This window comes from Scomber scombrus, chromosome 12 (genome assembly GCF_963691925.1).
Source record: "Scomber scombrus chromosome 12, fScoSco1.1, whole genome shotgun sequence".
In the NCBI taxonomy this organism is placed as follows: domain Eukaryota; kingdom Metazoa; phylum Chordata; class Actinopteri; order Scombriformes; family Scombridae; genus Scomber; species Scomber scombrus.
Window position 1 is genome coordinate 14,607,115 of NC_084981.1, and position 19,768 is coordinate 14,626,882.

General features: G+C 40.9%; 2 protein-coding genes across 2 annotated transcripts; both read left to right on the forward strand.

The window, feature by feature from the left end:
- Positions 1–6,423: 6,423 nt before the first annotated feature.
- Positions 6,424–8,622, forward strand: nkx2.3 (NK2 homeobox 3). Its single transcript, XM_062430784.1, has 2 exons — positions 6,424–6,808; positions 7,976–8,622. Exons 1-2 carry the CDS (start codon positions 6,427–6,429, stop codon positions 8,620–8,622), a joined length of 1,029 nt encoding a protein of 342 aa, XP_062286768.1. The 5' UTR covers positions 6,424–6,426.
- A 3,640-nt stretch (positions 8,623–12,262) lies between these two features.
- On the forward strand, positions 12,263–13,642 carry nkx3.3 (NK3 homeobox 3). Its single transcript, XM_062431021.1, has 2 exons — positions 12,263–12,581; positions 13,131–13,642. Exons 1-2 carry the CDS (start codon positions 12,293–12,295, stop codon positions 13,640–13,642), a joined length of 801 nt encoding a protein of 266 aa, XP_062287005.1. The 5' UTR covers positions 12,263–12,292.
- Positions 13,643–19,768: the final 6,126 nt, after the last annotated feature.

The window sequence follows — 19,768 nt, forward strand, 5'->3', positions numbered from 1 at the left end:
GCTATCACAGAACACTGAATTATTCTTTTCCCCTCCTGTATCGTCCCAGATGTTGCTCACTTTCCCCATACCTGGTACCACCCCCAATCATCTCCTCGCTTCACTTTGACAGTAGATGTTTTCATTCTTTCCGACCAGGTGAGGGTGTCTCGTATGTTACCTATAACTGTCAGCCCTGCAATTATGGGATTTGAGCTCCTAGAACAAGGCTTGGGGGCCCAGGGCAGGGTTTGGTGTGTACGTACTAGGGAGGCCCTAAGGCCACGGTGTGGGCTGTGATGTGAAGTGTGAGTCAGAGAAAGGAGTGACAGGAGTAGCCACTGGCAAGACAGTGCCCAAAGGGAGAGTGTGTCACGTCCAGATCAATGCATTAGTCAGCCAAACATTCGCAGGCAAGCTCTCTGCATTTCCCTGACATTGATATGTGGAACATTTATTTTGGCATCTACCAGTGTAATGCAAATATGACAAAAAAAGAATAGTGCCAAGAAGGTTTCTTTTATCATAGTGTTTTCATTTTGCATGCAGGTTATCACTGCTCCTGTAGTATGCCGACTCTAAAACACACAAAGGCACACATTCAGGCACAAGACAGACACATTCCAGCAGCAGTATCACAGAAACACAAACAGGAGTGTGTGTACAGACACTGCAGCACATTCCAAGGGGGACGCTGTAGCGTTGCACACATGTTGCGATGGCCTCTTTGTCTCTGGGTCACGGAGCTGTGGTGAGTGACCACCTTTTTAGCTCCCCGCCTTGTTTGTTTTCCAAAGACAGTGTCATCAATTCTCTAACAAGGAGCTAGACACAGCAACAACACGGAGCACAGGACCTCCCTGTCGCTCCCTGTGTAGTCCAATGACTGATGGAGCATGCATGCAGTAACAGACATCAGCGCTGTGTGCCTGACTACATTCCAACAAGTGTATTTATGTGTAGGTCTGCACACCTTTGTGCGCTTGGTTTGATATTATGACAATCTGGGTGTTTTTTTGTTTTTTTTGTTTTTTTGTCAGTAATGATCATAAGATATTGTGCATGCAAAAACACTCAAAATGTACACACAAGAAAGGACCAGGAATACTGTATGCACACCTGGATCCCACTATTAGTGCCTGTATGATCAAAGAAAAGCGTTTGATTGAACAGAAGCTACTTGGATTAGTGTATTCAAATGAAATTCAAATTTAATTTTTCAGATAATACAATAATTACTATGGAAAATGCAAATCCTCAGACATCCCATCTCTAACACACCCTTGGTTATCTACATTTGAAGTGGAAATACATGAATGTCCCACTGGCAACCACACTATTTCCACAGTTAAAGTACTGTGTTAATATCAGTTCATACTCATACATGACATACACACAAAAAGTAACTTAAAGGAATAGTTTTGGGAAATATTTTTGGGAAATACAGCTGTTATCTCATGTCAGGAATTATATAAGAAGAATGGTATCAGTCTTCTCACCTAACTCTTGGTAAATCATAGTAATTCCCAAAATGTGAACTACTCCTTTAATAATAACCTTTATTTACATTGAATTCTTCTAAATAAAGTTACAATATTTCAACGTATTTATAAATGGATCTGCATATTTGATCCGAGATGTGACTTTTGGCAAGTATTATAATATCTAAAAAGGTCAGCTAATATGCTTGTCACTCACTGTTTTGCACTGCCAGGCTGAAATGGGTGGAACCTCAAACACAAGGTCTACAGTATGTTATTCTAATTGATTGATGTTGTCTTTTGGCTTGCTCAGCCTCTCCAGACCTCAACTTTATACAAATATGCATGCTAAGAAACAAAGACAGGAAGAGGAAGAGTCATGACTGAATTTTCACCCTCACTGCTCATTTTTGTCTGCATAAATGGTCAAAGAAAAAAAGAGAGAGGCAACGAGAACCCTGATTATATCTGCTGGGATGTGTAATGATGTAATATTCGATCTAATAGGGATATTATCTTTTTGCACCTTCCTATCTAGGGAAGTTCAGGGACAGTTACAAACCAGGGATTCAGGAGAACGGATGCCTGCAAACACTGGAGCTTGGACCAAAGTCCTCCAGTTGAAGGACATGTTCATCATGCTAACATGCAGCCTCAACTTTGCCAATGGCAATCCGTATTAGCAGAAATCAAGCTCACTGGAACAATATTGCTTGGTATTTCTAACCGTAATTATTTACAAAAATTGAACTTTTAAACATAGGGAGTCAGAGTGTTGCCAAAACAAGCTGTCACTTTGATAAAGATACCACTCTGGTTGCTATAGAGACAGTAGCATTTTCTCACAAGGATGTTTACCTCATGAAGCCAGGATGCATGCATGCTTTTATTTCACAGCAACATTGTCTCTCCCAGGAGAGCCATTACAGCCATGAGTAAGCTAGAGAACATCCCTCCAGAAGCAAGCTGAACTTGATCCAACCTTTCGGTATTTTTAAAATCATTTTACCCAGCGCCAGCCAAGTAGGACAGAGCATACGATAAGCTAAAAAGAATACTAAAGGCCCACACATCCTTTTCGCTGAGAATCCTCCTCCCTGCAATATCTTTATCTACATGACCCGTGTGGCAGCGGAGAGGATAAGCATATTTAGGTTGCATGTTTCCTCCACAAACTACATTCCCAACACCGTAGATCATAGACATTACAACCCTTACATCCCCCTGTTAGCGCTCATGTATACAAACACACACCTGCTGGGGCAAGGCCGTCTGGGAGAGAATTACAGCAGGCTAATTTATGAGACCCGAGGGAGTGCAAAGGGCAGGGGACCCAGACTGCCCTGACCTCACTTCCTCCTCTCATAGCCTCCATGTTGATACATAGATCAGGGCTTTTGGTTCTCAAAAACACACAAACTAGTAAAACTTGGTCAGGGCTGAGGGATTTTTGCACCATACAAGTTACCTATCACCTTGTGGAATATTTGGCACTTTGAGAGCCGAAGGCTAGCGGATGAGAAGGGGGTTTTACTAAAAATCTGGCCCCAGGCTTGCCTCTGGCCTCCTCATTTCCTCCAGTGAGAAGGCACTGTCATCCGTCACTCGGGCCCAGGCAGGGGTACAATAGCGCAGTCTAGGTCCTGGCTACTGACACCATCACATGGGCTGCTGATAAGACTCACCTTCCGGGACCCAGAACTGAGCCATTACTGACAACACAACAGTTTGGTCCTTTGCCATTATTACTGATGACCATGAAATTAAAGGGAAAAGGAAAGCACATTATGAGCCACATGAGGCATGCACACAGTCCACATATAATTCTGCTTTCTTCTCTACATTTACAAGGTCTTTTTTCCCCCCTCATCACTTCCATATTAAAACATGCTGGAGAAAAGCTATCACACCCTATCTTGGACGCACACAACATGGAAAACAAATCATGCACTCACACTTAAGCTAATCTATTTTCCTAATCCTAATGCAGCTATGTACTGTTGTTATTGGCTAAGACAAATGGATAGTCATACTTCAGATCCTCATCACACATCTTGGCTGTTATAGTAACACCTGTAAACAACCTCCTCCTTTGTAGAAAGACGTTAAGTGCTCCTGTACAAAACTCTGTCAAGTCATAATACCAAACATCCTTTCTTTCAATACACATGCATGCATGAGGCCTGTACGGTGCACCCACAGACACTACAACGTGTTGATGCTTTATTTACTAGTGCGGTAAAACCATCAGATACCACTCCCCTCTTGGCTTTACAGGAGCACATGCAGACCACAGGGGAAAGATAATTACAGTCATTACCAAGTCATCAACTTCCATGTTGTGTTCAAGGATCTGCCGTCTTTAAAGAACATTCAACCCTGCATCCCAAAAGTGGAATGGTTTTCTGAGTTTGAAACCACTGATATGACTATACACCTGCCACTCTGCACTGCAGAAGACACTGCTTCAACAGGTTTGCCTGCCAGAGATATGGAGAGAAAAGGGGGAACAAGAAGAAACTTGTCCAGCACCTCCTGGCAGGCCACCAATTTTAAAGAACTCACCAGAGAGTGAATTAAGAGGATGATTGAAATGCGAATGGGTGGAAAGTATCAATATCCAACAAATTAAGCTCCTTGTATTCATCTTGTTCAGAGTTCTGCAGCCTATTCGTGCTGACCTCACTGTGGGTTTGACCTTACCCAGCTTATCACGATGATTCGGAGATGAAGATGATGTATTGGAGAGGCGCATTCATCACCGAGCAGATCCTTGACACTCCCGGGGAGTCTGGGTTTTGTTACAGGCAGGAAACAGACCCTTCCGCTCCGTAAACACGCTTCTCTGCTTGGCCACTATTCGGGTTTGGCGGTGGCACGCGAAGACCACCGATGATGGTCAGTTGAGGACTCGCGCCAGCTAAATGCGCGCGGGAGTGTTTGGGGCTGTAGCTAATAAGGCCATTAGTGCGTAACCTGCGTCTCTGACCCGTGACTTTTTTAATTGTCGTGATAAGACAAGAAGTTACCTCATCTGAATGAATCTTAGCTTGACAAATGACCCTGAGCTTTAGTCCTATACACCCGAGTTTAATGCAACAAATAATAATTTGCACTTAAATACATAAGACTCTCTCTTTTTCGCCATTATGTAACATACATTGTTTGGTTGTCTCTTTGAATAATTGCACTAAATAAACAGGACTTGGTAGGCCAAAATATTTAGGAAATACTTTGGCTCGATTTACTGCATTTGCAGTAAACCTAACTCGTGCAAAATCACCCTAAACGGCCCGAAAATGACCAATGATTGTCCTTACAAGTAAATTCTAACGAAGAGTGTCATGTGTCACTGTTTTCAGCAGTTTACCAGCAGGACGTCAACTCAAATGACCAGGCAAAATCTCCTTTTCTTTTTGCGGGGGGCTCATTTGAAATTGCTAAATCCTTGTATACACTAATGCCTATTTTCTCCCTAGACCCTAATTCCTTTCCCTGCTTTTTCAATACACTTAAACGGCCCGTTTTAAAGACACGGGTCTTCAGAAGAGGGGAAGACGCTGACCTAATCTAAACAGCGCCTTGTTGATGGTGAGCGGATGAGATTATGTCGGCGAACCCTCCTTCTCTTAACACACGTTTAGGAGCAATGGGCCTCCAGAGCCTGGCGCCTGCACTTGGCCACAGATAGGCGACCGGCAGAGAGGTGTCCCGTTTCAGGAGATTTGCACTCTGACACTCAGGTAAAATGAAGCAAAACAATCATTAAGACTTCTTTTTTGATAGAATTTTTAGAATACTGTAAATCGGCAAAAGAAGCCACAGTTGAACCAAACTAAGGACATTTCCTTGTTTACTACATACAGCGTAATTCTTTTAAACAGGTGACATTATTGTAATAATTGTTATTAGTTGTACTATAATTGCAGCAATTTATCGAATAATCTATCTTGTGGCGACACTTCATTTCTTAAGGGACTCGAAGGATTTTTTCCCCTGTAAGTTATTCTATTAATTGTCGGACATGATAGTTATTTTCAACATCGTAATATTCTGTTTTTTTCCGGGGATACTGTCACGGGAAAGTATCGTGGCCACATTCTTTAAAAGATTTGAAAAAAAGCTAACACAACTTTCTCAAAATAAGGAGACATAAATACACGACACAGCCTTAAAATATATGCCTCATTTCTCCTTGGGTTGCCAATTTTTATCTCATTTCCCACAGTCGCGGCACATTATCTTATCCATGGATTGCCGAGACAGGAAAGGAAGATATGCCTAATCTGAAAACCACCGTAGTGATGATGGGAAGAGCTGTGATGCACTGGGACCATCCAACAGATAATAAGTGGGATTCGAGTTTAAATAAACTCAACCAATTACTTATGCTATATTTGCTACACATTCTTATTATATACATTTTTGGTGTTGCTTTCGTCTGGGAAAACAAAAATGTAATGTGATCAAATCTCCTTTAACAGCCTGAAGGGAGTCGTTAATATAATTTCATAAATTTTGTATATATGTCTTCCTGACATACACAGAGAAAGGGAGAGAGAGAGGGAGAGAGAGAAAGAGAGAGAGAGAGAGAGAATGAGAAGCTGGCTCTATCAATCCCTCCCCCGTTTCAGGACGTCACTGAAAGGGAGAGGACAGCATCTTGGCTGACCCAGCTCTTTCCCTAGATAACTGAATTCAGCCAACCGAACAGGATCGACCTCTCTCTCTCTCCCCCTTTCTCTCTCAGCCATCCAGCCGTACACACACAACTAAAAGAGAGGGATGTCACAGCTGAAAGAAAGCCAGTCCCTCTCGATCTGCATGAAAAACAAGCAGCGCTCGACCATTCTTCACGCTTACGCACGGGGTATTTATTTCGTTTACGCGCGCACCGAAGACAAATTGGTCCAATTTTGGGCCTGTTGACTATTTGCTATCTATCAGCTCTCAGTTGGTGGTAATAATGCTTCCAAGTCCGGTCATAACTTCTTCCACCACGCCTTTTTCTGTGAAGGACATTCTGAAGTTAGAGCTGCAGCAGCAATCTCAGCAGCACCAGCTCCAGTTTATCTCCTGCCTCGGTCTCTCCGGTGCGCTCTCACAACCGGGACCTTTCTCAAACAAACCGTTCCGCTCCCATTCACCGCCGTCCTGCATGTTGGCCGGCAGGGATAGTCCAAGCCCCATCAGCTCCGGCCTGTCGGAGAGCGAGGAGAGACTGTCGTACCTCAACGCGCTGACTGTACAGGACCGACTGGCGGAGTCTGGTCTGCCAGTGGAGATGTTCAGCAACCCGGCGCAAAACCACTCAGACCTGCGGCTGGAGACCGAACAGGAAGACAGCAGTGAGTACACAGTCTAACGATAAAGGTGTTCGTTCAGATGATGATAATAGCTGTAGTTATTATTGGGAGCAATATAAAAAATTTCAAAGACCCAGATTATTGAAAACTTGCATTAAACTCTGAAAGATCTCTCTTTTGTAGAAACTTGCAGCAAATTTTCCAAACCCACTTTAATCGACATTTTGGGAAAAAATAAATACAAGAAGATACAACATTGTTGATTTACGCATGAATTACAATACAATGATCAACTGCACATAGCCTACGGTATCAAATAAGAATATTCCTCAATAATGTTATATTTGTTTTGTTTCTATGGATAAAATAAATGCATTCATACAATGTCGCTTATTGTTTGCTCTGGAATGATATTACAACTAAAATTTATATTTTAAAAAAATATTATTATTAATTATATAGGCCTATATATATATTTATATGGAGTGCTACACTTTGCACAATTGACGCCCACCAGAAATGTAATTCCAGTCTACATTTAACGCTAACTACTTAAATTACTGTGCATAAAACTTGCAGGCATTTAAATCTTGTTTACATCTGTACTGTTTTATTTAACTTTAAAAAGTCACAAAACCACATTTTAAACTAAACTACTTAAATTAAATGTATTTCTGGTTCTTGGTTTAGTATTTCTTATATTTACCGTGAAATGATTGCACATTTAATCGCCATAGAAATTTCAGTGTGAATTAGATTTACCTGAACATGCATGCTTATTAAGCTGCCTAAAATGTATTCTGAATTCAATTTCAATTAACTTTGTAAGCACTTCAAAACTTCTGAATGTATTTACTGACATATTCAGTTATTATTTTTAAAGGCTGGTGTGTTCATTTCTTATTCAGTGCACTTTCACTTTTTCTGCCAAAGTTTGAATAATAACTACATTTTTACAGGTCAATATTATGAAAAACATCATCTGAAATAATATACAGGATAAATCTTCTTTTTTTTTAAACTACCAAAAAATATTTGCTGAAGAAAAAACATTTTCTCACAATTTTTTAGGACTGACTTTAAAATAAATATCCTGAAGTAGACATCAGTGTCCATTAATTAGAAAATCGTGTATTGTGCGATAAATGTTGAAAAATTGATCAAACATAATGAGCAATTAAAAATGTTTCCCTTTTGGTCTTCAAGCAGAAAGCTGCGGTGCGTTGCGGGCTGAATGTGAGGACGCAGACTCGGAGAAGCCCGCCACTAAACAGCAGAGGACCAGGAGGAAACCTCGCGTCCTCTTCTCCCAGGCTCAGGTGTTCGAGCTGGAGCGGCGGTTCAAGCAGCAGCGCTACCTGTCTGCCCCGGAGAGAGAGCACCTGGCCAGCTCGCTGAAACTCACCTCCACCCAGGTCAAGATCTGGTTCCAGAACAGGAGGTACAAATGCAAGAGGCAGCGGCAGGACAAGACTCTTGAGATGGCAGGCCATCACCATCACCACCATCATCATCCACCTCCACCGCCTAGGAGGGTAGCTGTGCCGGTGCTGGTCCGGGACGGGAGGCCTTGTCTGACTGGATCCCAAAACTATAACACCTCTTACACAGTCGGAGCTCCTAACCCGTACAGCTACAATGGCTATCCGGCCTACAGCTACAACAACTCAGTGTATACTAACACTTACTCTTGTACTTATTCCAGTCTACCTGCTCTGCCACCCAGTAACACAACTGCAAATGCGTTGATGAACATGAATTTGGGGAATCTTGGAGCACAGACGCAAAGCCAGGCTCAGCAAGGACCAGTGGTCACACCCTGTCAAGGAACTCTGCAGGGCATCCGGGCATGGTAGCGCAGTTTTTACGTACAATCACAGTTTGAGGGGACCTCTCTGGTATCGCTGAATGGACTCAAGCCTGTACAGTATATCTGTTCAACTAATGCTATGAAAGCACATTTAAGAACTCTAAAGACAAATACATGGCGGCTTCCTGACGGGCCTTCAAGGAAACTGTTGACTGAGATACAAACTATACACAGATTTTTTTCTGAGCCTCAATGTTTATAAAACGTATTAAAACTGCTGTTGGAAATTTGATTGTTGGACTGAATGTTGCCGATAAGACTGTGCGTAATTTGGCCTATTAAGGATCAAAATGGACCGTATTAACGATTCCATTAAAAACACACGTGCTTTTATCAATGGCCTTAAGAATGACAGTAATTATTGAACCAAGTGGACCCATTCAATAGCCTCCCTCCTGCAGTTTTATCAAGTATTATGTTGTTTTTCATTTTTAACATGCTGCGTGACTTATGTTTGGCCAGTAACCTTTACTATGAAACAAAGTGAGTGACGTGGAGTGGTAAATTACTTGATTAAAACGGACGCTTGTTTAAAAGGACTGTTTTTTTAATGAAATGATGATGATAATTATTACTGATAAGGAAATGAAAACATACAACAAACATAATGGCACACATCTCATGCTGTGCTTTGATGTGTGTGTGTGTGTGTGTGTGTGTGTGTGTGTGTGTGTGTGTGTGTGTGTGTGTGTGTGTGTGTGTGTGTATGTGAGAGAGAGAGAGAGAGAGAGAGAGAGAGAGAGAGAGAGAGAGAGAGAGAGAGAGAAATTTGTGATTTCTCCCATTCACTTTCATTCATAAAGGCTTATTAAAATGTGAAATATATATAAATAAAAATATGAATAAAAAAAAACAAAATATACATATATGATAATGGATTTCTTATTAATGCATCGTTCCAGGTTTTATTTAGAGCCGGCACGTTATTGCATTTTAAGACGTTAATTATCAGAATATGGATAGGAGACTCAAATAAATAAATAAATGCTTTGGGTTAGTTATCGCAGATACGTAGTTTTAAGTCGTTTTCTGAAGCCAAGCAAGCATTTTCTTTTCCTGTGAGAAAGCTTGCAGACTTTGGTCTGAGACAAGAACCAGAAACAGTGAGAATGTAGCTAATGTCCGGTCAGGATTCAGAGATGGACATTAACCAGACTGCCGCATCCTCAGGGCCCACAGAGCAGCATATAAACTCCCAAAGCTTTGGATAATAAATATTATTGGATTTATTTTTTCCTTGTTGATGCATGACGCTGAAATATATCATTTTCCAGAAAAAAAAAGATAGATACTTATATATAATACTAATACTAATCGTCATCGTGTGGCAATAATCACCAATAAATCTAGAGTAATTACTCACATTACTAATTACTCACATTTTCATTAATTAGTAGTAGTGTTAAACAAACACCTTCACCTCCTAGGCATGGTCGAATACGCAGACACTAAGATGTAAAGGAGATGAATGACAACGTAAACAGAGTGTTTGTCTCCTCTGATAGCCTCACTGGCCACTTCCCCTGGCTACTGCACTGCCGGTAGGACATACCTGGTGTCAGTCCTAAGTGCTGCAGAGTCACTAGTGTAAATAGAGCTGGCGACAGGACGGCGATGCCTGAGGACGCGGCCTGGCCACGGCTGCTCTGACAGGCGCTGCGATCGCTATCTCCTGCTTCCAAAGATAGCAGCTCGGCTCATCGCAGAGCGAGGCGTGGAGTTTCCCCAAAACAAAGTCTCCAATAGCAACCACTAAGCAGCTCACAAAAGAAACAGGGCCCAAATATAGAGAAGGAAAAGTGCGTGGAGAAGCAAGAGTAAAGTAAAGCTCACCCATTAGGTGTGTGTCAGGACTAAAGCCCTCTAGTAGAAGCTACATCAATTTGGAGTGGCCAAAGCATAATGGGTGTGTATGATGTACAATTAAAAAAAAACTGAGATAAATTTGTAGTTTTGCACCACATCAATAAAACTAACCTCACTATGGAAGCAACTTGTTGCATCACACGTAGAAAAGAAATACCGACAGAAATTATTTTCTACACCCAGAAATTATTTTCAGTAATTACAGAGTTTCCAGTTTTTTGAGACTAGGTGTACTTTGGATATGGTCTAATCCAGAGGAAAATAAAAGGCCAAAAAAAAGGGAGATTAAAAATATGGGTGTATTTGGACACAGATTATAAACGTGGTACTTAAAGCTATGAGTAAGTGGTGAGTGAAAGATATGCTGCTTTCAGAAATAATAATCAACACCATTTATATTAGCACGCCAATCCCCCCATGGTGCTGCTGAATTAAAACAACCTTCACAATTTTTATTGTGGTGATGACATTTCGTTATTTGAACACATGTAAATTTGAGTTTCCATGTTTCCCATCCAGACATGTTTTGACACCCTAGAGCTGAATTACGCACTGTGGCAAACCAAGAAATCTCTCTTTTTAGTCAGAAGAACAAAACAAAATAACACAGAGGAGGCAGATCACTGCATCTGTCATCACGTCTCCTCAATAGGCCTGCTGATTGTGTAAGGAGTGTGTGCGAGAGAGGAAAAAGAGGCGTGGGGGGTGTGCCAGGTATTTTTTCTTTTTACGCACCTCCTGAAACTTTGAGAATCACGTATCATCACCACACGGCGGCGCTACTCACCTGTTTCAGCAATAACCTTCACACAAATGAAACATCTACTGTCAATCTCAGTAATTCAGTGACTTTTCTACCATCCATTTAATAAACAAGCATTATGGTTTATTGGCATCGTTGAATCAAAAATCTGAGGCTATCTCGTTCAACACTTCATAATGTGGCAACTGAAAATTACTAATTTGTGAATACAATTCTTTGATTATGAAGAATCAAATATTAGATTTTTGCTAAGTTTAAGTAGTTCGAAGCAAGTTTATTAACTGAACTGGAAGTTAAAAACGAGGTTTTATCAAAAATGAGGCATAACTAATGTAAACGTGCTTGGTCTGTAGCAATGTGAAAGGATTTAAAACTACAATTCACAAGTGAAAGCTGCGTTTTACGCAAGCGTTGGGAACTTTACGCATCAGCTTTTCTTACTGCAATTTACATATAATTCGTGTAAAATATGACATATTTTCTACCTTAAGCAGGACTAGTTGACAACATCCACTCTGAGTCTCTGACTATTGTCTAATATGAATGTTACATTCGTTTTTTCTCAATAAACTGTCTGTACTGTCTGTACAGTCCTCTCTTTGTCCGCACACATTGAACAGACTCTGTCAAACGCTATTAACGTTTTCTGTACGATCATAACATCAGCTAATACAAATCACCACTCTAAGTTAAAGAACTTCAACTGCAAAATCAGCCTTCCTCATCCTCAATTAGATTGCAGAGCACAGACACCAACATGGAGCTGGGCGTTACGAAGGAGGTACCAGACCGAGAAGCAGCCAATCAGAGATTAACTAAAGCTCCTGCTGCTACTGAGAATATTGTAATAGACTTGACAGCTCCTGCTATAAGCTGTTCATTAGCAGACCGGACTTACTTCACCACAATTAAATTAGAGCAATTAACGAGAGCTGTACGGGCTTTTGCTTTCAGGTGGCCGATCTCTTGATGCCTGCAAACAAACCTCATGCGGGAGTGAGGAAACATTCGTCTTCTTGTTTTAATCATGACATTAAGCTTTTCGTCCTTCTTTATCAAAGACATCCTCACTACAGGACGAGCAGAACGGGGGAAACCTGGTGGCACCCGCAATATAGGGGAGCTCTGCGCGCCAACGCGCAACATCTGCACCGGGCATGGAGGTACAGGAGTCCTCGATTTATCTCTCCAAGACGTGGATAAGAACCGCATCCACCCGCAGAGACCTTTTCCTGAACTCAGTGTGTCTGTTGGTAACCTTAAATGTGATACATACAGCGAGGAGTCCACAGAAGAGGAGACTGAGCACAGAGAAGGTCAGCAATGTTCCTGTAACAGCGATGGATTAAAACTCAGTGTGTTTACACTGCAGCTGCAGAGACGAGTTTGCTTATTTGTCTGCCATTTTTTTGATAATATTTTCAACTATTTGGCAAACTGAAAGAAGACAAATTACTTCTCAAGATAGAAAAAATAAATTAAAAAAATAAATGTTACATTACAAACATGATGAATTGTCTTAGTTTAGTCATAGTTTTCCCAGCTTTTTAGGATAAAATGTGCTTTGAATTGACAGTAGAAAATATGATTAATTATGTATAACTGTCAACGCTGTGTGCAGGATTTTTTTTTCCCATACGGTGAGATATTTCTAGAATTGATTTAGGCCTTGCATTTAGCATTGAGATACGTTAAGGGCAAATATGATCACATAAAATGCCTTCATTCTTCAGGGTAAGACAGAAAAGTCTCTTAGTGGCCAACACAACATATGCACCTTCCTGTAGTGCCTTTGACCTTCTTGAGAGAATCACATCAGTTTGCCATGTGACATCATCTTAACAAATCCGTGTTGTCTTTCTTAGATGGTGCAGACCAGCAACCGCATTGCGTTCAGCGGGATAAACTGCGGGAAAAAGTTGTTGAAGAGGAGGGATATCACAGCAGAGAGACGGTCAGCTGCTCCACTGAAGAGCGGCAGTCTAGGTCAGGTACCAAGAAGCGCTCCAGAGCGGCCTTCTCTCACGCACAGGTCTACGAGCTGGAGCGCCGCTTCAACACGCAGCGGTACCTCTCAGGTCCTGAACGGGCCGATCTCGCAGGGATGCTGAAACTCACAGAGACCCAGGTGAAAATCTGGTTTCAGAACCGGAGATATAAAACCAAACGGCGCCAGGTGGCTGCAGAGTTGGCGATGTGCAGTTCACCAAAGAAAGTAGCGGTTAAAGTGCTGGTGAGGGACGACCAAAAGCAGTACCAGCAGGCGAATGGAGTACACATCCCAGTGACTGTACCGCTGTACCAGTACTACCCATACCTGCACTGCTGCTGCCAGCCCTGCAGCATGAGCAGCATGGCCCGTGGAGGAATGCTGTGAAGCACACGCTGAACTCAAGTGTATGAATATTTTCCAAGTTAGCAGCTTTCTGATGGTCCAACTCAAGGGACGTTTCTGTACGGAATAGCCGAAAACTGAAGGAGATTGTTGTGTGTGTGTGTGTGTGTGTGTGTGTGTGTGTGTGTGTGTGTGTGTGTGTGTGTGTGTGTGTGTGTGTGTGTGTGTGTGTGTGTGTGTGTTTGTTGTTGTTGTTGTTTTTTTTAAAGAAGAAAATAAGTTTTCCTATTATGGCTCTTGTTTGTCTTATAAGTCAGTTCAGCATTTTTAAATATAATTTTTAAAGTAAAACCATGTCAGAACTTGGCCCGCAGTTATGGTTCATAAAATGCAAATGATTTGCTGGATTTAAAGATTTTGGAAGTTGTTATTAATAGAGAAAATGAATAAATTATGTGTTTAAAAAAAAAAAAAACATCTTATACCTGTGCTGATGTATATTTTAGTTAGTTAAGTTTTTTATATATATATTTATAAAACAACCACATATAATTTCAAGTCTAAATTACTTTTGTAAAACAAAGTTTCACCTTCATTTATTTTCCTGTTTTAATTATAATCTTTGGGGGGGGAATAGAAAATCCAGTGTAGTTTAAATGCAGCATGTAGTGGTTTGTGTAAAAAATATCCTACAGTTAAACACAAATCAACAATAAAAAAGTCTAACAAAACGTATGTTTTAAAGAAATAACATAGTGGATTTAAAATTATGCAACTGTATATTTACAAAATTAATGTAAATATAGCCTATAATCAATATTAATTCAGGGCAGATCTCAATACCAGCTCCTGGGATCAGGACTGGGTGTCTGCAGAGGATGAGATCTATGTGTCATTTTTTTTTCCATCCTCAATGACAGCCACTAACTGTCCATTTAAGTGACCAGACTGAGGAGAAAGGAATCCACAATTTATACAAACCAAACTACTGCTTATCACAGCATGCAAGATGCATGACCCCGACACTGACATTTTTTGGTGGGTATTTATTTTATTTATGGGACATTTTTATTGATCATGAAACTCAGACTAATACCAAAAGGAACCCATTCTTTATATGAGGTTTATGGACTTTAAAGAGCCTTGTGTGTTTATGTATCAGGGATGGTTTTTCTTGTCACTAAAGCAACAGATTAAGAGGCAAGCTTGGCTCTGACTTTGGCACAGCATGAATATAACAGTGTATGATTTGTGTGTGTATAGTGTGTCTAGAAAGGGATATGTACTGTAACACCAGTCTAGTCCATATTAAGACATGCAGACGACAACAAAACGTTTACTGTAATACTAAAGTTTACTTTAGCATTACACAAAAATGCCAAATTGTACTGACTTGGCCAAATGATATTCAGTATGTGAATGTTTTATTAAGTGCATTTTTGTATGTTTGTGAAGAGTCATCCACAGGCCCACTCTGCTCTACTGTGCGCTGCATGAGTCAGAGAGGGTCAATAGACCATGGAGATGTTGCACCATCCAGCTGGGCTACACAAGACAGCGCACATTAATCATACTTTACTGAAAAGACTACACCCTCATCCCAAAGAAATATGCACAACATAGGCACTTGATAGGAAAATACAAAACATAATTCCTAAATTACACGACTAATGGTTTGATTTGACCTAATTGTGCTTATTTCAGCCAGTTGGTGTTAACTTCTAAAGCTTTATGGCTGGAGCCTGCAGGCTTTGTGGAGGGCACAATGAACACAATTGTCATGAGCATATAAGAGGTGATTTTTATGTGCCTAGAAAAAAAAAATATATGTGTATATTTGTCCTCCACATCCATTGACTATTTACACGATGTTGACATGTATTGTCTAAAGCAAATTATTACAATATTACAACATTAAAGAGGCTGCAACATCAAAGAAATGTAATATAAAATAGGTACTTCAGTTCCTCTTCCCCTACAACAAGCAGCTTTGGCACCGTACTCTGGCACCAGCCCAAACCTCATTTATCTCTTGTATCAAAACACCACTTCAAGTTATCGCAAGTGGTTGGCATTGTGTACACAGCAGGTTTTCTGTGAGGGTGAAATAACATCTCTCTCTGACTATCCAACTGTTAAGTCTAATTAACATTAAGTCTAATTAAATTTACTTGTATATGTATTTTCTATTGAGGACTTAGACTATCCAGCAGAAAAGGTCATGGCGTTGCATCGTGGCTCTGAGGTATGCCATGTTCTGTGTGCTCTCATTATTCACATTGTGCTGGTGAATAGTTGCTTTAGTCATTGCTTTCTGCCGTGAGTAGATAAGATTTTCTTTTCCTGTACACAGTCCGTGACGTCATGTTGATATAAATCTAAAGTTGGAGACACCGAAAAGGTGACACAACACAATCATTATTTTGATAACTATGGGGCTCATTCTTAAATGAGATTTAATATGAGACATTAGAGTAGTTCTCCCTGTCTTCAATTCAGGTTTTTTACAACTTGGGTCGTATGTTTGTACTTTTTGCTCCCATTTTTTTCACCAGTGTCATGTCAATGTACTCGCTAAGTCATTGCTGAACTCTGGGAATACAGCAACATCTTTCCACCAGTCTCAAGGGGAAATATGCATGAGTGAGACAGACAATCATTCATGTTAAAAAGCTGGCAAGCATTTAAACCAGATCATTTAAACAATTATTTTATTTGGAGGTAAAACCAACAGTGAGTCACAGTCATGTAAAGGTCACTCTTTGCACAAACTGTAATACAATTCTACAGTGAGTTCAAGATCTTTTATCTATGTTAGCAGTGTGGCTCTTGCAATAGCAATGTCAGACTGTCATTTGGTCCACCATTATGGTCTGGACTGAAATATCTCAACAACCATTGGATGGACTGTCATAAAATATTGTATATCCAAAGATGTGTGGTAGATGTGCACATGTAGAACAAACAATATTAACCAGGTGCTGGACTTAATAACCAAAAGTACAAAAGAAAGAAGAAAGTCTGCACAATGTAGCTCCCTTTACAAAATACTGGTTTCATTGGGATAACCAGATTAGTGACATTTCAGTAAACTGTTCTTCTTCTAAAGTAGAGCCATTTGAATGCTTCACCTGGTTTTCCCATTAAACCAGTATTTGCAAAGGGAGCTACCGTGTGTTGGCTTCTTCTTTCTTATGAAATATTATACAGACATTTGTGGTTCCCCGAGGAGGAATCCTAATGACTTTGTTGCCACCATGAGGTTGACATTTTTTGAATTCAGGGAACTGTCTCTCTACGCAGTCTCTCTGTCTCTCTTGATTTGAATTGTGTGTCTGTGGACCCCAGGAAGAGTAGCTGCTGCCTTGTGTAATGGCTTATGGGGATCATAATAAACTTAAACTAAACAACTATTTGATGATTAGGTCATTAATGGAAGAATTTGTGATCCCACCTCATCTAGGACCATCATTAGGTCAAAATACTTTTGTTTATGACCAAATATCTGCACAGTCCCTGCTTCAGTCAACAACTACATCCCATCAGCCACAGAACTTCCTTGAGTTACGTAGCAATTAGCGATGTCAGAACTGCAATATGCAATACGACGATGGTGATAAATGATAAACATTATACCTGCTTAATATCAGCTGATGTTAATTTTTTAGCTTGTAGTGCCGTGCCAAGTACAGAGACTCAAGCATGGCTATAGTCTCCTGGAAGTGTCTGAGATCCCTTCCCAGTGTGCACTATATACACTGTCCACCATCAAGGTGTCTGAATTCTATGTGTGAAATCTGTGCTCCATATTGCTCCCTCAAAATCCCAACAACAGCATGCACACTATTTACCAGTAGGAATAACTCATAAATGTCAAGAATCTCAGTTTACGGCTCACAATAGGGTAAACTATTGAGTGTCAGTTATATAGGGAGTGGTTGAATACTGTATGTTAATGGTTTCAGACAAAGCTTTAGTCTTAAAACCAATATTCTCTCTCCATTGCTAAAATATCACTTAATCATTCTCATGTCGCAGCCATTTCAACGCTTTAACCACTTTTCTGGCGAGGCGTGTGCTGCAGCCCATAGGCCACTGAGCCATCAAGCATTACAGTATAAATGTAATAATCAAGTATGTAAACATTCAGAGATGTACTTTATTAATGTGCTCACATGTGAATAGGCTCAAAAAGCTGAGAGCGACAGAGAGAGAATTACAGTCAGACAGCATTGTAGAAACACATGTTCCTCTGCCTCTTTGAACAATCAACCGCAACCTCCACAACTTAAAGCATTAAAGGGAGGATTTAAATCTAACTTATTAATGCCAGTGGAAACAGATAATTTCCTGTTGTCTTTTATGTCTCTGCAGGTTTCTCAGCTTAGAGGAATGCACTGAGGGTGAGGCTGAGCTACAGTGTACAACATAGGAATGACAGTAGGCTACTCACCTAATCCACGCTTGGCTGCACTTTTAAAAGATACAGATCTATTGACGAAGAATTCTCACAGGGCTCCTGAGCTGCAATTACACATGCATTTCCGATGCACCTATTGTAACAGGAATCATTTTCTTAAGGGCTTTGTTGATTTAAACAATATCATCTTCACGTAACGGCTGCTGGCACTGAGACACTGCTGGGTGATATGTACAGATTTAGAGCTTACATGACACTGGGAGAGGCTGTCCTCTCATGATTATTCAGACCAAGCCTTTACTTTTGATTGTTCTATCAGAAACGCTTTTTTGCTTTGGGGAAAAGTGGCTGTATAGAGCAGCGGTGCGTATTCATGTGTTGGCCCTCAGCAGGCACAGGGCAGGACTCAGGAAGGAGAGAGGTCATGGTTAATACCTCTGTTTAAAAGACAGATTTGCTTCCCTTTGACCTGCTCTCTCTTTCCGCACACATGTACATGCCCGCAAGCACACACACACACACACACACACACACACACACACACACACACACACACACACACACACACACACACACACACACACACACACACACACACACACACACACACACACACACACACACACACACACACACACACACACACACACACACCAAATAATCCCAGCCAGAGGACTCTTCAGGCTTGTTCCAGAAACTATTAGCAGATAGCATCAGTGCATGTAGGAATGTAAACATTTACAGTAAAGCAATAAGACATCAGCTCACCCTGGGGAAGACATATCCATCACAGGCCAACCACATCAGCACTCACAAGCACCCCTGGTTTCAAAAGGAATTAGACATCACACCTTTGCTCACAATTTGAACCAATTCCATACAATCATCCCACATTGTTCTGTTTGGCACGCTGAGAGATTAATGAAGCATTTGTGTGACCAAGCATACAAATTAAGGATTACATGTAACTAAACTGAAGTAATTTTTTATAAAAAAACTCTTGACAAGAACATCAGAAACGTTCCTCTTAAATTATTTCAGGAGATTCATTACAGCGGATATTGTGTCCCAATGGTCATAGTGTTGTGTGTGTGTAAAGAAAGGCAGCGATCCCAGCTCTGCGTTTGTTAGAGCAGGAGCAGGGGTCATGGAAAGGATTAGAAAAGACAGAGAGATGAGCCCACCCAGAACCTATAAAGAACAGGCTCAGTTTTAGGAAGAAGCACAGGTCTAGTCTGCGTGTGTCTGTTTATGTGTGTGTGTTGAGTGTGTCCATTAGGAGCAGATACAGGATGTTCAGGGCTGAGAGTGCAAGTGTATTTGAGGGCAGATTAAGGCAATGGTCACAAGGGAGTAAAAAGTAAGACAAAAAGCACCTCATTTTCCAAATATAAATATGAAATTGAAAAAAAGAAGTACAGGAAACTGCAAATATAAAAAGGTTGTACAAGGTGTATTGTGTCTGTGTAGACCAGTGGTCTTCAACCCTGCTCCTGGAGAGCTACTGCCCTGCATGTTTTAGGTATCTCCTCACTCTAACTCGTTATCAAGCAGCTGAGGCTCGTCAAAGGGCTTGATAACGAGTTGATTATTAGAATCAGGTGTGTTAGTGAGGAGATACCTAAAACATGCAGGGCAGTAGCTCTCCAGGAGCAGGGTTGGAGACCACTGGTGTAGACGCAGCCTGTCTATCAGTTGTTATGTTCGAGTATATTCTGAGCTCCTCTGGCCATAGATGGACAGAAGAT